The sequence below is a fragment of the Gobio gobio genome, assembly GCF_949357685.1.
Source record: "Gobio gobio genome assembly, chromosome: 15".
Classification (NCBI taxonomy): domain Eukaryota; kingdom Metazoa; phylum Chordata; class Actinopteri; order Cypriniformes; family Gobionidae; genus Gobio; species Gobio gobio.
This window is the reverse complement of record NC_137108.1, coordinates 30,683,390-30,703,371: the sequence shown is the minus strand read 5'-3', so window position 1 is coordinate 30,703,371 and position 19,982 is coordinate 30,683,390. Positions and strand designations below refer to the sequence as shown.

The 19,982-nt window shown below is 37.9% G+C and overlaps 3 protein-coding genes across 4 annotated transcripts; 1 reads left to right on the top strand and 2 right to left on the bottom strand.

Annotated features, from left to right (window-relative positions):
* Window positions 1-2,547: 2,547 nt before the first annotated feature.
* Window positions 2,548-3,983, bottom strand: LOC307138162 (acyl-CoA-binding domain-containing protein 7-like). The gene is made up of 4 exons (XM_079836329.1): window positions 3,894-3,983; window positions 3,197-3,314; window positions 3,056-3,118; window positions 2,548-2,838 (listed from the first exon to the last, which is right to left on the bottom strand). Exons 1-4 carry the CDS (start codon window positions 3,903-3,905, stop codon window positions 2,765-2,767), a joined length of 267 nt encoding a protein of 88 aa, XP_079692455.1. The 5' UTR covers window positions 3,906-3,983; the 3' UTR covers window positions 2,548-2,764.
* A 2,455-nt stretch (window positions 3,984-6,438) lies between these two features.
* Window positions 6,439-7,787, top strand: rpp38 (ribonuclease P/MRP 38 subunit). Of its 2 annotated transcripts, none has more exons than XM_079837314.1 (2): window positions 6,439-6,532; window positions 6,649-7,632. In XM_079837314.1, the coding sequence occupies exon 2, from the start codon at window positions 6,667-6,669 to the stop codon at window positions 7,495-7,497; it is 831 nt and encodes a 276-aa protein (XP_079693440.1). In that variant the 5' UTR covers window positions 6,439-6,532; window positions 6,649-6,666; the 3' UTR covers window positions 7,498-7,632. The 2 variants fall into 2 exon arrangements, with proteins under 2 accessions (XP_079693440.1, XP_079693441.1); XM_079837315.1 differs by having other exon boundaries at window positions 6,456-6,532; window positions 6,654-7,787.
* Window positions 7,623-18,945, bottom strand: nmt2 (N-myristoyltransferase 2). Its single transcript, XM_079837313.1, has 12 exons — window positions 18,773-18,945; window positions 17,871-17,988; window positions 17,630-17,774; window positions 14,906-15,024; window positions 14,706-14,797; window positions 14,484-14,600; window positions 14,200-14,370; window positions 13,986-14,094; window positions 13,649-13,819; window positions 13,379-13,546; window positions 13,052-13,189; window positions 7,623-9,236 (listed from the first exon to the last, which is right to left on the bottom strand). Exons 1-12 carry the CDS (start codon window positions 18,883-18,885, stop codon window positions 9,216-9,218), a joined length of 1,482 nt encoding a protein of 493 aa, XP_079693439.1. The 5' UTR covers window positions 18,886-18,945; the 3' UTR covers window positions 7,623-9,215.
* Window positions 18,946-19,982: the final 1,037 nt, after the last annotated feature.

The window sequence follows — 19,982 nt, the reverse complement described above, 5'->3', positions numbered from 1 at the left end:
GTGACATACCTAGGTATGTTTTAGAGTAAGTAAGCGGATAACCTCAACTTTCGGCTCCAAAAACAGAGGTAACTTTCAGGGTATGTAAGTAGCCATAGCAACTCACTCTCTGAACATAACCTGCTCCCGGGTTAGTTTGCTTAAGAGGTATTCAGATGTGTGTTATATATTACTACATTTGTTATATAGTTACAGTTATATAACATACAATATTATATATTAATTCTAAAGCAGGTAATGTTTAAATGTCAATTCAATTAAAATATATTTATTATTTATTTAATTGTCATCACACACATGGATCTGCATCCGATTAATTAGCATCAAACAAACAATATAAGCCTTATTTTCAGAGAATAAAGATTACTTATTAAACGAAAAGATTGAAAAAAAAATGATTGCACAGCCACCAAATAGGTGGCGATGTGCACTAAGTAGGTTATGTAAACCACCATTAAACAAAAGAAGAAGGAAGAAGTAGAATGGCGCGCTTTGTCTTAGCGTCTGTTTCAAGGGGGTAATTCAGCACCTGGAAAGCGTACCTTCCATAGGGGCAGCCATTGCTAACCAAGCCATCACCTGCTGCTAGCATTCCATTGACTCCCATTCATTTTGGTGTCACTTTGACAGCGAATAACTGTACATCTGAGGCTTTTAAAGACTCCATTTGACCATTGTTTATTTCTAAAGACACACAACAATGTATAAAAGGCTCCATTACCTTGTATACTATCGCCCCGTAGAAGCCGTTTTTGTAAAAAACTAGGCTAATGATTGCGTCATAACCACGCAACTCTGTCGCACAGTAGAGAAATTCCACATAGACAGGAGGAGAAGCTCGCAGGCAATCCTTTACTGTCTATGAGGCAATCGGGGGGATGTGGAGGCATAAAGTCCGATAAAGTCAAGGGAGAAGCATGTGGAGAAGCCCATAGAGAGCCAAAAGCAATGGGACAAAATATTTCAAGAACGTGATTCAGATTTCACTTTGCGCAACTACTAGAGGACTTACAACTGTCAGACAGGTTGCTCATGTCACATCTACTTCGTCAAGCTCAGTCTGAGGCTGCGCAGTACGCTCAGCCATCAGGAAGTGAGAGCTTCTAATTGACTTCACTTTTTCCCGTTGAAGTCTGTGGGGTCGCTGTGTCCATTTCTTTAACTGTCTATGGTATGTTTCCATGCGAATCATCAATTCGTTGTTCTGTTGAGAATGTCTTGTGTGTTAATAGTTGTCTGAATTACTCACGGACACGTTTTTGGAACCTGGATACTTCGAGTAAGCAAGATTTGGGTTAATCAACCAAGAGTTCAAGGTATATGGTACGGTAAGTTAACCAAGTCATTCTGCAATATTCTCCTGTAGCTACTCAAAAGCATTACATTCCTCTTCACAGTGAAGCAGCTCACCAATACCAGGCAGCAGATAAAAAGGACACCTCTTCCTCCATGCTTTACTGTTGTAGAGATGCATTTATTATTATTATATTTCTCACCAGATTTCCAAAGACACCACTCTGGAGCATCACCATGCAACTCGTGTTTCATTGTGCTTCATCACTCCACACACAACTTCCCATATTCTGCCAAAAACTTCATTCTGTCTTTGATGTTTTTCTCTGACAGCAATGTCCATTTGCTTACATTTAGCAAATCTCCTGACCATTTAGCCTTGTTTTTTTGTTTTTGTTTTTTTTGCCAGGAGTGTTTATAAAGCAAGAACTTTTTTGCCAGAATAAAACAAAGTGCTCAATAATATGAGGGAAAAAAACAAAACTTACTAAAGAAATCTTACATAGGCATTACTAAAATAGACAACAGTGGTCAGGACGTATATTACAAAAGCACAGTTTACATCAATAGATTCTATTGTGTAGCAGAGTAAATTCTATAAAGAATTTTATATAATATTCCCTTAAATGTGTTTCTAATCAGATTAAATTACACGATTGGCCCACCAGTGACAATAGTTCTGTTTATATTAATAATTAATAAACAAGAATAAAGTATTTATTTTTGTTTCATATAAAATATCTTTGATGTGAGAAGTTATATTAGTAAACTGTAGCCTACATGACAAAAAGGCCTGACGGTGATATCTAGCCGGCTTATGTTATGACTGAACAGCTATGACTGTAAGCTCTACAGCTCTACAGAAAGTCAGTCGCTAGATGGCAGTGTGAACGTAAAACTTTATTGTGTGACGGCTGTGACCACAGAAAAACACCTGTAAAAAGGTAAAAACGTAGCCTACTCCTGAGATAAGGGAACGAGTACTGCGTCTAAAGAAATCTTGATTTATTAGGTTTAGCCTACATAATTCATGATAATTATATGTCTTGGTCCATATAAAATATATAAAACGAGTTTTGTTGCTGTAATTTCGCTGGCGTCATTGAGTTTAATGATTATTGATGCTGACTTTTGGTTTCCAGAAAGAATGTCTACCACCCCAGCGAAAGTGGCAATGAAGAAAGAAAAAAAGAAGCCCATACCAGTGAAAACATTTTGTTAGGATATTGAAAATAAAGAGGACAACATTACCATGATATTTGACAGCTTTATTCAATGACTCTTTTTTCCTAAAACAAAAACAAGATTATTTGCCTAGATATTATCAGGTGGTATCACTGATACCAGGTGAATTATCTTTTAATGTTAAAGATTAAAAAAAAAAAAAAAATTAATTGTTAATTGTTTCAATCGTGCAGCTTTTTAATAGTTAAACTTTTATATCTATGTAAAACTAAGATGTTTTTCCCAATCACATTCCATACTTTTCAATGACTTCCTTGGCCAGAGAAATGTAGGCATTCATGGCATCTTCGTTTGATATACCTTTTGGAGAAAAGAGTGAAGAAATATGGATCAAGCCATCACCGGAAACATTTGAAGGGTCTCATATAATCTTAGCTGAGTACAAATCTGAATACAATTAGCATATTATATACAAACAAGTGCAGTGAAGAAAACTGTGCAAACTAAGTATGACATTACGTCTATTGCAAAACAATCTTAACTGCTTGAAAAAATGCAGGATCTATTTTTTTCTTACCTTTCTTTGAATTCCATGAATCCCATTTGGCTTTCCCTTCCATATCCAGCAATCCGGGTTTATCTGTACACATTTGCAATTATTAGATCTGTAAAGCTCAGAAGTATAAGTAAATTATATAGCCTATATTAAAAAATTTACCAATATTAATGTCCCCAACGATAGCTTGCTTGTAGAGGCCGTACAAATCCAGCATCTCCGAGTTTGTAGGTCTGGTCTTCACATTCTTTACATCCTTTGCATATTGCTCAAATTCAGCCTATAACCACAGACATCATGACTTATTTTTTTTCCTGCAATCCTATTATAGTATAATCAAGCTCTAATGTAGCCTATATCTGCTTACGCCTGAAAAAGCCCCATCATGCCCCACTAAGCACTTGTCTTAATCATTATTCACACACTGTATGCAGCCTATTGTTTAGTAGCTCACAGCGAACTAACAGTTGTGTTTTCCAACATGAATGGTCTTTGTGCCTATAGGCTATCGTTTGCCACTTTAAATATTACCTATCAATTACAATACTTTCATATGAAGAAAAAATTTATGTGGATAGCCTATCGCGCAACTTTTTAATACAGCACCATGATACATCCAGAAGCTGTAGATGAAATGCAGGATGCGTATGCCTTAGCACAAGACTTCTGTGTATACAGCGGAATATAGCCTAATCAGCATTACAGTAATACAGTGTTCGTAATCTTTAACAGTCTATTTACCCAGCTGCTGACATAAAGGAATATCCAAAGGGCTGGAATTCATATAAAGTTACATTCAGTTCGGCTACATCGCAACAAGCAAGGAATGTGAAATTAAATGAAAAGTGCAGTTAAATACCTTCAAAGGCATTTTCTTAGGCGAGTATCGTGCGGCTGGGCGCGTCAGCTAGAAGAAGATGTAATGTTGCTGATGAATATAGTTTACAATGACATTGCGGTGATTGCTCGGAGTTCCAGTGCGCTGATGTGAAGCTGAGCGCTGATTGGCTGATGGAACGTCCGAGGGCAAGTGATGCTCACTGCAGAGGAGGAGGGAGGCTGCAGACCTGGAGCAGATATACGGCCCATGCATATGGCAAGCCAGTTTAGCTTAAATTGTTCCCAGCGTTACTCGTCGTAATTGCATTTTTATGCAATTAATTCAAGAATTGAATTAGAGAGCTCTACAATTCAATTATTAGAAACACTTATGATTAGATAACCCTCTAATTCAATTACAATTACAGAGCTCTAATTCGATTCTTATAGTAGGCCTACATTTCCAAATAGAGCTCTACAAATTTATTTTTACTCGTCATATGTCTCCATTGACTCCCATTCATTTTTTTTTTTTTACATTACTGAGCTCTACAATTGAAATGTAACTAGTAAGAATTTTAATTAAAAAGCTCTACAATTAAATTCTTATAGTAACCATTCCAATTGAGAGCAACAACAAAATCCTCCTTTGTTTGCATGAGCGTTTTGAGTTAGAGTAATCAATCATGTCCATTTTCAATGAAATATCCATTCTAATCTAGCCTGGATGCCAGACGAATTTAGCCCCACCCACAACATTTGAGGTCGGGAAGTTTGGTCTGGACTTGATCCGTTGTGGAGCAACTATGCCCAAACAGGAGCTTTTCGGACCAATTAAATTGTCAGGGCGGGCTTTAGACGATGATGGACAGATGATAAACAGTGACGTAATCATCCATGTCACCAAAGAACGCTTGGGTTGAATTTGTTCTAATCCTAAACGGAGAACTTGTTCGTATATGCATTCACCTTCACTATTTCTCTCAGAAATGATGATCATGTTCTCTGGAAAAAATGGCATTTGGGGGTTAAAATATGTGTTTTTTTGGCAGGGTTGCCTGTTAAAATTCGCATTCCTGGGTCTAAAAATCACATAATTGGGGTTGCTTCAACCCGCGGACATGGAAAAACAACATTGGCAACACTGTGTGCAGTTGAGTTCTGTTGACATTTGACAACTAATGTTATGCGTCGCTCCGTTGCTCTGATTGGTTGTAGGTCCATTTGAGGTCTTTCCTGGTTCGGTTGAAACACGCCCCATATTCACAGCCCAACGGAGCAGTATCAGACTCATATTCTGACTAGAGTATGACAACGTCAGACTAATTCTTATCCATATTCCATCATTCTTGCCTGTACTTTGGACTCTTGCACTCAAGTTGAGCCCTCCCTTGTCTCTGCTTCAATCACAGGCGTTCTGGTGACTCAATATATCCAGCGAGGTGTCAATCATAGCACCCAAGGTTTTCGTTGGATAATGCCTAGCCAATGCCTTGCCAGCAAAGTTTTGATGGATGGACTTAGTAACCAATCAAAAGGCGTTATCTTGCACAATTTTATGTAAAGAGCATTGGTGAAGAGTATGAGGTCTCTGCGGAACAAAAGTGGGATGTTTCTAAATTTTCAAACTGATGCGTTTATACATCACGCAATGAAAATGATCCCCTTCACCCGATCCCACCCCTAAACCCTACCCACACTGTGACGTGGGCAAATTAGGTAATGCAGTGGAAAACGCCCCTCTGTTATGGCCTTGCCCCCTGATCTAACTCGTATTACTATCCTGCAGAGGCATATACTTGTTGGTGAATAGTGCTGATGTTTCTATTCACACTGGTGCGTGTCTGTCAGTTTACGCACACACTTTAGCGTAGCTCCTCGCAGACTGTACGACAGACAGCCTTATCAACTAAATTAGTTTTTTGACTTTATAAATTCTGTAAATAGTTGCTTTAGCTTTTCAGTAACTCCATTATAATTAGCAGTTTATTGCAGATTTATTTGAATGGAAAACTACTCTTACAATTACAAATGTTCTGAAATAAATGGCCTTTTTCAAAGGATGCCTAGACTTTTCTTGACATAAACCCTACAGAAGCTACATTTTTGAGAGTATCATCCTCAAATTGGAATCAAAACATGATCAGAGACATTCAGTTTTATATTTAGGTTATTTTCAGGCCTTTAACATTAAAGTCTCATCCATTTTTCCCTAATTGAATTTCAATACAAAAAAACGTGAGTCACTTACATGTATATTTTACCTTGTTTTACTCTGTTCCTATACTACTTCGAGTTATTATGAAACAAAATGTCAAGTGTCTAGTTTAAAATAAGACCATTTATGAACATAGACCATAGGGTTTAAGAGCTGCAGACATTTTTATTTGGGTATGTTGTTTTCAGAAAATTCTCAAAAATAGGGGCGCAAGTTAAGTTAATAATTAATATAAAGTACTTACTTTTGTTTCATATAAAATATATATGAGGTGAGAAGTTATATGAGTAAATCGTAGTATATGACAAAAAGGCCTGACGGTGATATCCAGCCGGCAGTCGCTAGATGGCAGTGTGAACGTTGAACTATTTATTGTGTGACCACAGAAGAAGACCTGTAAAAACAACATGTCTGCGCGCACGCTGTGGAAGTGAAACCTTGATTTCAGGCTGTTTTATTAGGTTTGTATAACTCATGATAATTATGTGTCTTGATCCATATAAATACTATATAAAAATATTTTTGTTTGTGGCGGCCTCATTGAGTTTGATTATTGATGCTGACCTTTGCTTAAAAGCTCAGGTTTCCAGAAAGAATGTCTACCACCCCAGCGAAAGTGGCAATGAAGAAAGAAAAAAAGAAGCCATTACCAGTGAAAGTATCTCTGAGTAGCCCATACAAACCAAGCTGGTCAGCACTGGGGGAAAAGGGGGACAAGAGTGTCATACTGAACACGCTGAAATGCAAAATATCCGCTCTTGGGCTTCAGAAACAACGTGTCAATAGGTTTCGCGAGTGGGGAAGCAGAAGGATATCAAGAAAAAAGACATCCAATCCCACAGAGGATCCAAAACTAGCTCCTGAACCCGCAGAGAGCGTACAAACCCTCTCTAAACCCACATCACCGTCCTGGACCAACCCAGCCGTGAGGAAACAGCTGGCTATCGGAATCAACGAGGTCACCAAGGGTTTGGAGAGGAATGAATTGAGTTTGGTGCTCGTGTGTGATTCGGTCAGGCCAGCACACATGACTTGGCATTTAATCCCGCTGAGTAGTACAAGGTCGGTGCCCGCTTGTCAGGTGCCCGATCTGAGCGACAGTCTCTCGGGGCTGCTGGGTCTCAAGTGCGTCCTGGCGCTGGGATTCAAACGCGGTGCCGAGGCGTTCGAGGATGTTGTCCGCGCGATCACTCCCGTGGTTCCGCCGCTCAATGTTGCTTGGATTCCTTGGATGCCGACACCAACAGCTAGAGCCGAAGATAAGCACACAGATACAGGAAAGGGACAAAAAAGGAAAAGAGAAGATGTGTCGGATGAAGCCAGTGACGCCTCTCCTATAATCCTCCAACCTCTGAAAGTGAAGAAAATCATACCGAATCCGTCAAAAATTAGAAAACCGAAGAAGAAGGGAAAGCAAAAGTGCTAATGAAGTATTTTGCCTGTATTCCATGAATGCAGGTTACTATTTAGGTTGTTTGGACACATGTTAAATGTTTAGTTATTTAGAAAAGTTTGCGTGATGGTTATGGTGAGGGAAAAGACCCAAGTGGATTGTTTTTGGATGCTTTTATTCAGTCAAATATCCATGCTGGTATACCTTGATGTATATTTTTGACAATTAGTTATTTGGGTGGACTGTCATGTTTGACATGGTGCTGGTACGTATTCCCATCAGTTCCAACCTGCAATGGAATTCAATAAAAATACTGTCTTCAGAAAGAGAAAACCGATCATTGAAAACTACACAATTTGACATAAAAAACAAAACAACCTCTCTGAAATAAGGCAAGTACTTCGGGTGTTCTCGCCATAACCCATAAGTTCTTAAACCATACAGATTGAGGGGGAAAGCAATTGTCATGCTCATTTCAATTCATACGGCAAGCCTTAAGAAGAAGAAAAAAGAAAAAAAAAACATACGCAAAAGTGCCCTGGATGTAACCAAACCACTGGGTAAATTGAGATAAGTACCTTTCTTTTTCAGCATGTCTGGACGTGCGCTTATTTAAAAGCATATTGTAGATTCAAATACATTAAAGCAAACCATGACAAGATAAGCTGAAGTAACACAAAATAAGCTTCTGCTATATAATAACGTTGTTCACATTTCATTGAGTCCCACCAGTGATTGTAAATGAACAGCGAGCAAGCTTTCCTGTCTTTGTGCTTAAGTATGTCAAAATTACCAGGGTCTGATCGCGAATGCACCATTTGAACGAGGTTATGGTTTCACTACAAAGAATACTGGCCGATACAAAAAAATAAAATAAAAATAAAAATGGAACGTGTATCTTAAATACAATTCTAAATATCAGAATTGTTTTAGTAAAATTATAATTTAAAAACACTAGATGGTATAGAACAGAAACGGGCGGGAAAAATAAGCTACTTCAGGTGTGACAATCATGCCTTCATGAAACAAAATGTGTAAATGAATTCACATTGAAAATTCTAAATGTTTCTTTTGGACAGACAAAACCTAAATAAAACATTCTTAAAAATGCACCTCAGAGCAAACTGGCCGTTTTATAAACAGAGTAATGTTGTGCTTCGAAATGCAATACATTCTTCCACATGTGTAACCATTTACGCTCACTCCCTCCCCTCGCCCAGACAGCAGGAACTCCGAACAGTATATGACTTCAAAGGCAGCTCCATAGAAAAGACTTTGGATTTCGACCCCGGTTCCTGTTCCGTTGTAAACCTCACAACACATAATAAATATCTGGCATTAAATGTACAGCTTGCTAATTCACACAAATGTATCAACACTCCTTCATAATACAAAACAAATGAACAAAAAGACAAAAACCATGGGATTAAACATGTTCTGCGAGAGGATTGCATGTTAAGGAAAAAAACAAAAAACACTACGTGTATTTGTGTGTGTGTGTGTGTGTGTATACAGCTTGCGGATGTGTTTGACCTTGATAAATGTTTCTCACATTCTCAGAAAGAGAGTCAAAGACAAAGAGAAAGGAGGGGAGACCCCTCAATAACTGGAACAAGACCTAAGAGAGCTGCACAACATAACTCATTCACTTTGAATGGATGTCAGTTTTTCCTCTTTATATAGACTACGTCCAAGTCCGAATATTCGAGATGGACCTCTGAATCAGTCGGCATCCAACTCGAAGCAGCCAGTTACTGTAAAACAAGGCCAACCTGGGGAGGATGGGGAAAATAATTAAAACACACTCCAATAATGTTACTGATGACTAACTATCATCATGTATTCTCAACATTTATATGGCTTATTTTATCTCTAAACATGGCAAAATGCTGATGGAGCATTACCCTCCAAACCACAAGGTAGTTTGTGTGTGTAATTTTTTATATATATATATATATATATATGTGTGTGTGTGTATATATATACATACATACATACACATATATTTATTAGTGGTGGGCATAGATTAATTTGTTTAGAATTAATTCCAAAATTACTCTAGATTAAAATGGCTCATTTGAATTCTGCCGAAGGCATTCAGAATATGTGTGCTCGTAAGTGATCGTTTGTCTTTTTGTAGTTTGAATAATAAATAACTTCTGTCCCTTTAAGAACTGACGCACACATGGATCCCACTGTTCCTGTGAGTTTGTTACGACTGTGTTTACATTAAAACTCACCAATATGGGCATTGAGACATTTTTGAGTGTATTTGAGCATTAATAAGCTGGAAAAAGGAGCTCATTTTTCCACTTGTATGTCAGAGGCGGCTTTATTACGGTATGTGTGTGTGCGCTTCAGATGCGAGCGCGAAATCTGTGGGAATTAACGTTATGTGCAACCCCGTGCGAAATTCAGACAGGTCACACCAATACTGACAAAAGTCCAGCAGAACACCCGTTCGCAATGTTCAGAGGATTAAACGGACTGAATGAGAGGAGGCGGGTGCGTGTCAACTCGCTGTCGGTCGGAGAGGAGAGGAGAGGAGAGGAAAGCGCAGCTGATATCGATACTGTAGAAAATGAGTATTGTATCGTTTCAGATATTTCAGTATCGATACATAGCGAAATATGGATATTTTTGACAACACTAGTAGGCATACACACAGGTTCGAAGACTCGTTCTCTCGCCCCCTATAGTGCAGTTCGGCTAGGTGTACATCCGCACTAAAATATCAAGGTGAAAGTCATCATAGCTTGCGTAGTATAGACCCAGCTCCCAACCCAACTTTGAGAATAGATTAACGGCGATATTTTTTTTATCGCCCGATAAGAGTCTCACGTTAACGCAGCACGTCGTTAACGCCGATAACGGCCCACCCTATATATATATATATATATATATATATATATATATATATATACAGTGTTTCCCACACATAGACTAATTTGTGGCGGTGCGCCACAGAATCAACACCAGCCGCCACACATTTAAATCTCACGCCAAACTGCCAAACCTGCTTTTGATATGAAAGTCTAAGCTTTTAAAATTGAATATGAAATTCAAACAATAAATAGCGTTTTGGCGCTAATGTGGCATAACAGTTAAAGCCAGAGGCGTTGAAAAACAGAGTTGCGACATGCTCTCATGTCCCGGCAGCGCGCGGTCACGTGGTTCACGGAGCTTCAAAACAAACCAGCGCTCTGTCAATGCATTTGAATGGCTTAAGCGGATACACAACAGTTTTACTATACAGGTATTTTCTGCAATTTTTTATTACGTCAACAATATTTACAGGATCATTTTATTATGGAGAGTGATGGAGATGCAACATTGTTAACATTAATGTTAATGTTTTTCTTGTATTTAGCCCTCATTGCTTAGGCTACTAATTGGTCACACTCAATGGTTGTCAAATGTGACCACACCTTAACTATTTTTCAATTAAATAAATGTTCTATATTTTAGTTTAATAATATTTATTGAATATTTTGAGGATATCTTTTGATACTAAATAGGCCTACTATTTGTGCAATAATTATGGTCCATCAATGACCACTTAAAATATTTTTTATTATTTATATTACAATTAGTGCAGTAATCTAGGTTAAAAGAGAGAATTCCAATGCAAAGAGGTAAATTAGAGTAATTTTGTGACTGGAAAAATAATAATTTTCATTTGTAAAGCCATGGTTTACCCACTAGGTGCTTGTATGGCTCTTTAATAAATATACATGTATCAAGTCAGGTTGCTCAAAGATGTATTGCAGATCATAACTTCTTACTTATTTTTAGATTTTGCATTTTGATCAAACACTAGATTTCTTCAAATGTGAAGTTTTAAAAAGTTAATAACTTACATCCTAATATTTGTAATGATATAAGCACACACAAGTGAATATTAATGAATGCAAGCAAATATAATTTAACCCATGAAAAGTTTAAAATAGTGCTAAAAAGACAAACTTATCTTATCTATCTATCTATCTATCTATCTATCTATCTATCTATCTATCTATCTATCTATCTATCTATCTATCTATCTATCTATCTATCTATCTATCTATCTATCTATCTATCTATCTATCTATCTATCTATCTATCTATCTATCTATCTATCTATACACACACACACACTCTTATTTAGTGGGGGAAAGGGTTAAGAATCATCAAAGCTGGGATTTAAAAGCGTCATGACATTTAAATTTGTCTTGATCTTTTAACATAAGAGGTCTCTGTATCATATTAAAACATGCTGCAAGTTTATTTAATCACACTCCAAAAACGGCATGTTTTGATATAATGGGATCTGGCGCAAATATATTTGCATATGACTGCCTTCCAGAGCAAGACATCAATTAATATTTATACAACATCGCACTGTAGGCCCCGCCCACTGGCGTTCAGTCACGGCTAACATTTGCCTACACTGGATGTGAGCGTCACGTCAAAAGAATAAACTGAAAAAAAATATGGACGTCGTGTCCGTGACGTCACCCATAGGATTCCGATGAGCAGTTTTGAAGCGGGCGTCACTCCCGGATAATAGAAAATGGGCAAAAAGGCGGGACGTGGGCGGAGCTGAAGTGACGCGATGACTAGCAGATAAATGGCTATCCACCTGTCACTCAAAGAGGCCACGCCCTTAATTATGCAGAATTTTAATGCTTTATATAATGTAAACAAATGAGTTAAAAAAAAAATTCACCCCCCTCACAGTTGTCATGAAGGGCAAAATTAGCTGTATAGACCAAAACCACAATTTGTACCAGGTTGTAAACATGTTTTAATCTGCTGTAAAGTTGGCCATTTTAACATGGCGCTCAATGAGATTCTGCTCCCTTCTGGAGCCAGTCGATGAACTGCAGTTTATGTCACTTCCGTATTGGCTTCAAGAGAAACTGCGGGAGGTTGCCGCTTGGTCAAAAGCAAATAGAACCCATTACAATAATCTCTGACGCCATCTACACTAGATACAGTAAACGTTCAGTTTCTGACTACATGACAAATGTCGGATCAGCAGGATTGCAGCGTCAGAAACAAGTGGATGGTTTATTTTAATGACGTCCCGGATCAGCGGATTATAGGTTTGTTCGGAGCATTTTGTTTTGTAAGGCACAGCGTAATAGAGAGTTTGCAAAAATACTTTTGTTGAATGATGAAGCAGCCAACGGTGTTAAATCTGACAACAGCTGCAACTCAAACCGCAAGTAAATGATTTTTATAAAACTGTTTGTAAATGACAATTTTATATATGTAATGTTTTCAAAACCCTTATTCTCGGGCAATAGTGAGTGTCCGTTCATACTGTTCCAATCATAACAGTGGCCGTTTACTGACAAGCCTTAAAGGAGCCGCCTATTAAAAAGAGATCATTTCAGACAGAGGGTCAGAATGAAGGTTAAAAAGAATTTTTTATTATTTGGAATTTTTTTATTTATTATTTATTTATTTTTATTTATAAAAAAATAATATTCATTTATTATAAGTGAACCTTAAGGAACATATTCAAATAATAAATAAAAAAAATATGTCATGACTCCTTTAAAAGATAATAATAATAACATTTTATATGAATGAATCTTACTTTCTCTGGGTCCATGGGAGGGCATTTCCAGTTGTACAGGTAATACTGCAGGTTACCATCACCAATCCCAAACTTGAGCTTTTCCAAGAAAGTCTTATTGTCCATTAGATCCAGCGCATTAAAAACATCAAAACCTTTCTGTCGCCCCAAAACATCCCGGAAAAACAAAGGGAATATGAATTAGAATATACGAAGACACAATTGAACAGCAAGTCATTAGTAATCATCCATTAAGAACACAATCAAATAACTTCTCAGTAAAACAATCTTTTTCTTGGGTTTACAAACTCATTTGTGTTCTGATTCGTTGTCGTGTTGTGATCATACCAGTTTGGCTAGGATAAGAGCATCATTCATCAGGTCTATGAGCGGCGTCTCTGTATGGACATTGTAAAAGGAATAAGCGGCCTTCAGACTTTTGTGCAGCGGATGATGCATCACTGTAGATGGCAGGGTGTAGAAACTGATGAAGTCCGTTAGCATCCCATCAGAGCCCTTTGAAGGAAGCAGAGTTATGCGAGTGGGTAAAAGAATAAGAAGTTAAAGCAGAGAAGTAAATTGTGAACTGCACATAGAGATGAATGTTCCAGCAGGTACCTCGACTACAAAAGTGTCAATGATGTTCTCCTGCGGTAGGAACCAGTGCTTCACCTCCTCTTCCCCCAAGACAGGGCGCAGGTGGAACCGGCTCAGGTATTTCTGCAGCAATGCTGTCACCTGCTTCACATCCCCCTCTCCCATCGACCTCAAACCAGGGGTACGAGTGCTCTAAAGAAAAATACAGAACGAAATCAGAGAATAACATTTAAAGGGACGGGGGGTGGGGGGGCATATAGGCTTGGAACAACAACTAATTTCTAGATGCACTTTCCATTAAGAGTGTTCTTCTTGAATAAAGGCCATGATTCTTATTTGAAATGACAAAAATGTTTACATCAGGTAATCTGTAGAGCTTCATTGTCCGTTGTAGTGTCATGTTTCTGCTGAGGTGGGAAAACTTAACCTCCACAAGCTTCCTGGGGTTTAGAGAGCGATGCCAGTATCTGTAAAGACACAAATACAAACAGGTTCAATCTCACAGAAGTGCTTCTAATAACTCAAATGAGAGTAATGATTTAGTGCTGCAGCAATCCAGCTGAATTTGGTACCTGCATGTAGAAACAGGTTTGGGCAGGACCACACCAGCAGTGTACACGGCTTGGAAAATTCCCTCTAAATTGACCCGCCGCGTGATCTCTCGGATTAGTACAGGAGCGACGCGCTTCGAGCGCAATTTTTTATGCACACACAGGAAGTTAATCTCCACCATCCTTTTCAACCTTTGGATGCAAAGAGAATTAGTGCTATAGTGAGGGTTGGAACTATGAAAAACTCTCAGAATTTACAAAGTTGCTTTGGCACAGACATTGATGTGATGTGGTCTCATACTCACGTGTCATAGATGTGGATGTCTGCAGGAATGGCACTGATGAACCCAACCAGCTTCTTATTGGATGAGACCCTGACACCACAGTGCCAATGGGGCAGCCAGCCCGGTGGACGTAACGCCCTTACATTGAAAGAGACCAAAATTAAACTTGCATGCAACGCGCTACTTTAAAGGCATCTTCTCAGATGGGCAGAATATAATGCAAACCATCAAACGATCACTTACCATTTCAGAAAGTTAGGAGAATAGTCAAATCTAAACATGTTGTCATCATCCTCAACATAATTTTCATTCAGCAAAGTGTATAATTCCTTCAGCTACGAGGCAGAAAAGAGAAAATATTATGATTTTGTATGCATAGGACTAATATATATATCTCAATAAATAGCAAAACATTCAGTCAGTCATTTTACACATGCACGTACCACTTCAGCATTGCTAAGGTCCAGAGTGTCCCACATAAAGCCTTGTGGAAGGGAATATGGCTCTTGTCTGATATTTTCTTTATCTGGCTCAATTGGTCCATGAGTAGTCACCACCTCATCTGCAAAAAACAGAGGGAGCTCTTTAAGTCTTAATGCACAGATCTGATCTTTTGACCAAATCCGATTTTTTGTCCCGCCTGTACCATTCACTTTAGACACGATTGGTATTCGATATCTGGGTTTACATTAATCCCCGCCCAAAATTATTCTGTTGATGCAACAAAGTTGACCCTTGGGTTCTGAATGGCCATACTAAAATGATTTTATAATTCAGGTGGCCATGATTATTTGCCAGCATGAATACATTAAAAGCTGTCATGGATGTTTGCAGTGCAAAATATGACTGAATGGATACAGACCAGAAAATAAGGGGAATTTTCAGTTGTTATTTTAGTAGCGCTGTAAGATTTTATTTATTTGAATTAATTCAATGGAATTAACAAGGGAGAGAGAGTTTCTAAACTATAGAATTTCCACCTCAGTAAAAAAAAAAAGCTGTGAGTATTATTGCATACAGGCACGTCTGCTTCATAATACGGCATTATAAAGGGGTTAAAAATCTTTGTGGGCAAACTTGTCGCCCTTGTCTTGTGGTGGCTTGGAATTCCAATGGGAATTGGATGCGTTTAGAAGTAGGTCAGATGTCCAGATATCTGTTATGTATATGATTTAAAACCACATTTGGAGTTGGCTCAGAACGGATGAGGAAAAATCGGATCCCGTGCGGATTTTTGATCTCTGTCAGATGCGAGTACATTTTTTTAAATTTTTGTGCCAGTGCAAGTCTTTGTTTGATTATTTTTTATTTTATATGAATTAATTAATCAATCAATTTAAAGGAGTCATGAACTGGCTGTTTAATTTTTTTATACTGTTGTCTGAGGTCAACTTATCCTCTCTCATGGAACGCTCGGTTTTTAAGGGGCGTGCCGCACTGAAGACTTGGAAGTAAATGCCCACTGCTATGATTGGATAAGCTTTGCATAATATAATGAGCTTCTGCTCCCCCATGAGTACATGTGAGGAATTGTTTTGAAAGCGTGTGGGAAACGGCAACCGGAATTATTCGTCCCACAGGGCTCGCAAAATGTCTTTATCAAACAAACACAATGATTTATCTCTCATCCACCCGCGATTAATTAGAATGTTATTTTTTTATTACTTGGCCCGCCCGGTCTGTGGATATAACCGCAAACTGTGCATCACTAACACACGCGCCTCACTACAGAGTCAAAACATGATCAAAACAAATCAAAGCATGATCAAAACTTCCGCAATTGTATTTTTCCTTCAAATATCAAGTCAAGAGAGTGAACAACGCACATCAAGAAAGAAATGTTATTTCACAATTTAAGCCCGTTGCCAGGCCGGCGATACGTTTTGGTAGCCCGTCTGGAAAACACATAGCCCTGGTACGTTGGCCTTTGTGAGCCCTGTGACAGCGTGCCAAGTTATGTTCAAGTTACGTACACATAATCAATAGATATCAAACGATCTGTAACAATGCAATACTGTCACATATTAAAAAAAAAACGTTTTACTCACATTAGTGTGTTGCTTCATTCATTCATGTAATCTCATCATGTCTGCAAAGCCAGTTTCTTGTTTACAAACGAATCCGTGGTGAAATGAAGGAACAAACGCACATTAAAAATAAAGTTCAACCACACATTCCTAATATTAGAATCCGAAGGAAGCTTATGCAGCGACTGTGTTCTTCCACAACCAGGCACAGCGCAATATCTTGCCATCTTCGGCTTGTTTATTGCTCAGTAGCGCAATCCGTTTAGCTCTACGTGTCGGTGGGCGGGGCTATAGAATCAGGTGTAATTATTGTTTTGTTGAGGTGGCGTTTCAACACACTCAGACGTCAAGGGTTGGCATATTCTGAGATCGAGCGTTTGCTGGGCCTGGTGTCAATAAAAGCTTTTCTTTGACTAACAAGGAAGTTTTCAGCTCCGAAACGTATAGGATATTCTTATATCACGATGAACTTTTATATATCAAAGGCTGAATGAAAAGTTGATTTCTCAATTCATGACCCCTTTAACTCCCCACTCCCATTATCAAGCTTTTTACATTTACAACTACTTAAATAAGCAAATATTAATCCGATATATTACAAAACATTTCTATTTCAAATAAATGTATAAACTTTCTATTCATCAAAGTAATAACTGTTTCTACAAAAACATTAAGCAGCACAACGGTTTTCAACATTGATAAAAAATGTTTCTTGAGCAGAAAATCAGCATGAGATTTCTGAAGGGTCATGTGACACTTAAGACTGGAGTAATGAGGCTGAAAATTCAGCTTTGCCATCACAGGAATTTTAGAAAATTACATTTTATAATATATTCAAATAAAAAAACTGTTATTTTAAATTGTAATACTATTTCACAATACAACCGTTTTTACTGTATTTTTGATCAAATAAAAGCCTTGGTGAGCATAAGAGATTTCTTTCAAAAACATAAAAAGAACCCTCATCAACCCCAAACTTTTGAAAGATTGTGTAACTAGACATCTTGTGCTTGTGCTTTAATTTGTGACGCTGAGGTTGTATAAACCATTAGTTGATATGTTTGTTGAATACAGCACTGTTTAAGGATTAATGTAAGATTCTGCAACCAAACACACACAGAGGTCACATATATGACTCACTGAGTTTGGGCACGGGTTGAGTGTCCCAGAACTGGTACTTGTGCTTTGTGGCCTCATCTATGTTTTTGGCTGGACCTTGACAGGTGGACAGGAGCTCCATAGCTCTCTGAATGTCCTGCAGTTTCTGCATGGGAATGGCAGGGTTCTGTGACAGGAATAGAGCGAAATCAGATTTTTGTTTTTTTAACAAAACAACCGTTTGACAACATTATACAGTCAGTGCATTACACAAAGCAGAAACCTTGATCTCCTGAGAATCAGAGGCAGAGTCAGACTTGGTTCCTCCTGAGCTTGGCTTCTCCTTCTTTCTCTTCTGTTTCTTCTTTTTCTTCTTTGCACCAAGATCACCCCCAGGACTCCTTAACAAAACAACACATTTCAAATGCGAGATATACCTTACTAACAAAGCATACAACTGTTTCTTTTGAAAGGCAAGCATGCCAGTTGAAAGTGTCATGTGTGCTATAACAATAGCCTGGAGGGTGAGTGTCAGAGGGGAAAAAAAACACAAAAACAAGTCTTAGTCTGTTCATCAAAGCAGGTCAAACTTTATGGTGCTTCCGAAAGGATGTTAGTCTGCCTGACAACAACAGACCCGTTATCATCATCATCGGTCCTTGAGCTGACAAAGATGCTCGACTGCAATGCTGCTCAGCTCATAAAGAGGATCAAGCGTGTTTGTATTGTTCAGAGATGAAGACACACTAATGAAACGAGGCGCATGATTTCCACTGTCATCATGTAAATATGAACAACAATGGCGACTTAAAAATCACACAGACTAACAAATATGTTGAGAAATATAGTAAAGAAGAGCCTGGAGGACTTGTCTGACTGCTGAGCTCAAATGAATGCTTCAACATTAATATCGAACTAGCTAGAGCTAACTACTTTGATTCAAACGCTGCATAAAGTAAATGTCGACATTTATCTTTGCTATTTTAAACGTTTATACAAAGCGCTATATATCCATTACACAATTAACGAACTATTGTGTTAGCAGACTGGTTTAATACAGTAATTCTCCTCCTGGTTACCTGGTTGCTAAGCTAGCCGTTTGTTTACATCACTGTAGCAGTTAAACGGCGTCGGCTTGCCGAGGCTAATCCTCGCGCAAACAGCATCTCTTCAGCGCGTGCTCACCCTTGCATGTGCTCATTTTCCTCCTCGTTGTCTCCGTCGATGCCGCAGGTGTCCTGGTCGTCCATCTCCAGGCTCTGCTGGCTGGCCGCGGACTCGCTGTCCTCCGCCATCATGGATGAATCTGCTGCAAATCCTCACGACAAAACTACTTGATAAAAACCACGGAAAACAGCACCGTCTACCGAGTATTGCCACTAACAGCTCATGAGAGTGTAAATGGAGACGAGGACAGGCTAACGTGACAATATGCATTTAAAATGCACCACTTAGGGTCCATTAATTGTATTAAAATAGAAGAATGTGACAAGTGAATTATAGTGCGTTGTCTCTGATACAATTAAAAAGTGAATGTCATTATCATTTTAAAATTATATTATATTATAATGGGCTATTGCTTACCCTAACCTAAAATCAGTTTTATTTGACAAAATGTGTAATATGAAAAAACTGTAGTATTTGTTCCCAATGGAATTATAAGTTTTAAAATAGCTATGCCATTTAAAAAATGGTGTGTGCGCCATAAATATATATTTTTTTAACTCAATCTGAGTTGAATATACATTTTGTATACATATTATATAGTCTTATGCTCACCAAGGCTGCATTTATTTAATGAAAAAATACAGTAAAACCAGCAATACTGTGAAATATAATAACAATTTAAAACAATGGTTTCCTATTTTAGTACATTTAAAAATGTAATTTATTGAAATATATATGAAAGAAAAGCTGAATTTTCAGCTGTCTCCAGTCTTCAGTCACATGATCCTTCAAAAATCATTTTAACATGCTGATTTGCTGTTCTAGAAACATCGAGTCTCATTATCAATGTTGAAAACAGTTTTTGCCGCTTAACATTTTACCATTTAAACATTTGTGGTAATATTAAAAAAAAAAAGAGAACTTGATACCTTTATTCATCAAGTATGCATTAAATTGATAAAAAGTGAAGAAATGTATAATATTATAAAATATTTCTATTTAAATAATGCATAAATGTAACACATTTAATAAATGCAAATAAATGCTGTTCATTGAACGTTCTATTCATGAAAGAACCCTGCTAAAAGTATCTCCATTTCCACAAAAATGTTAAGCAGCACAACTGTTTTCAACATTGATAATAATAATAATAATAATGAATGTTTCTTGAGCACCAAATCAGCATATTAGAATTTCTGAAGGATCATGTGACACTGAAGACTGGAGT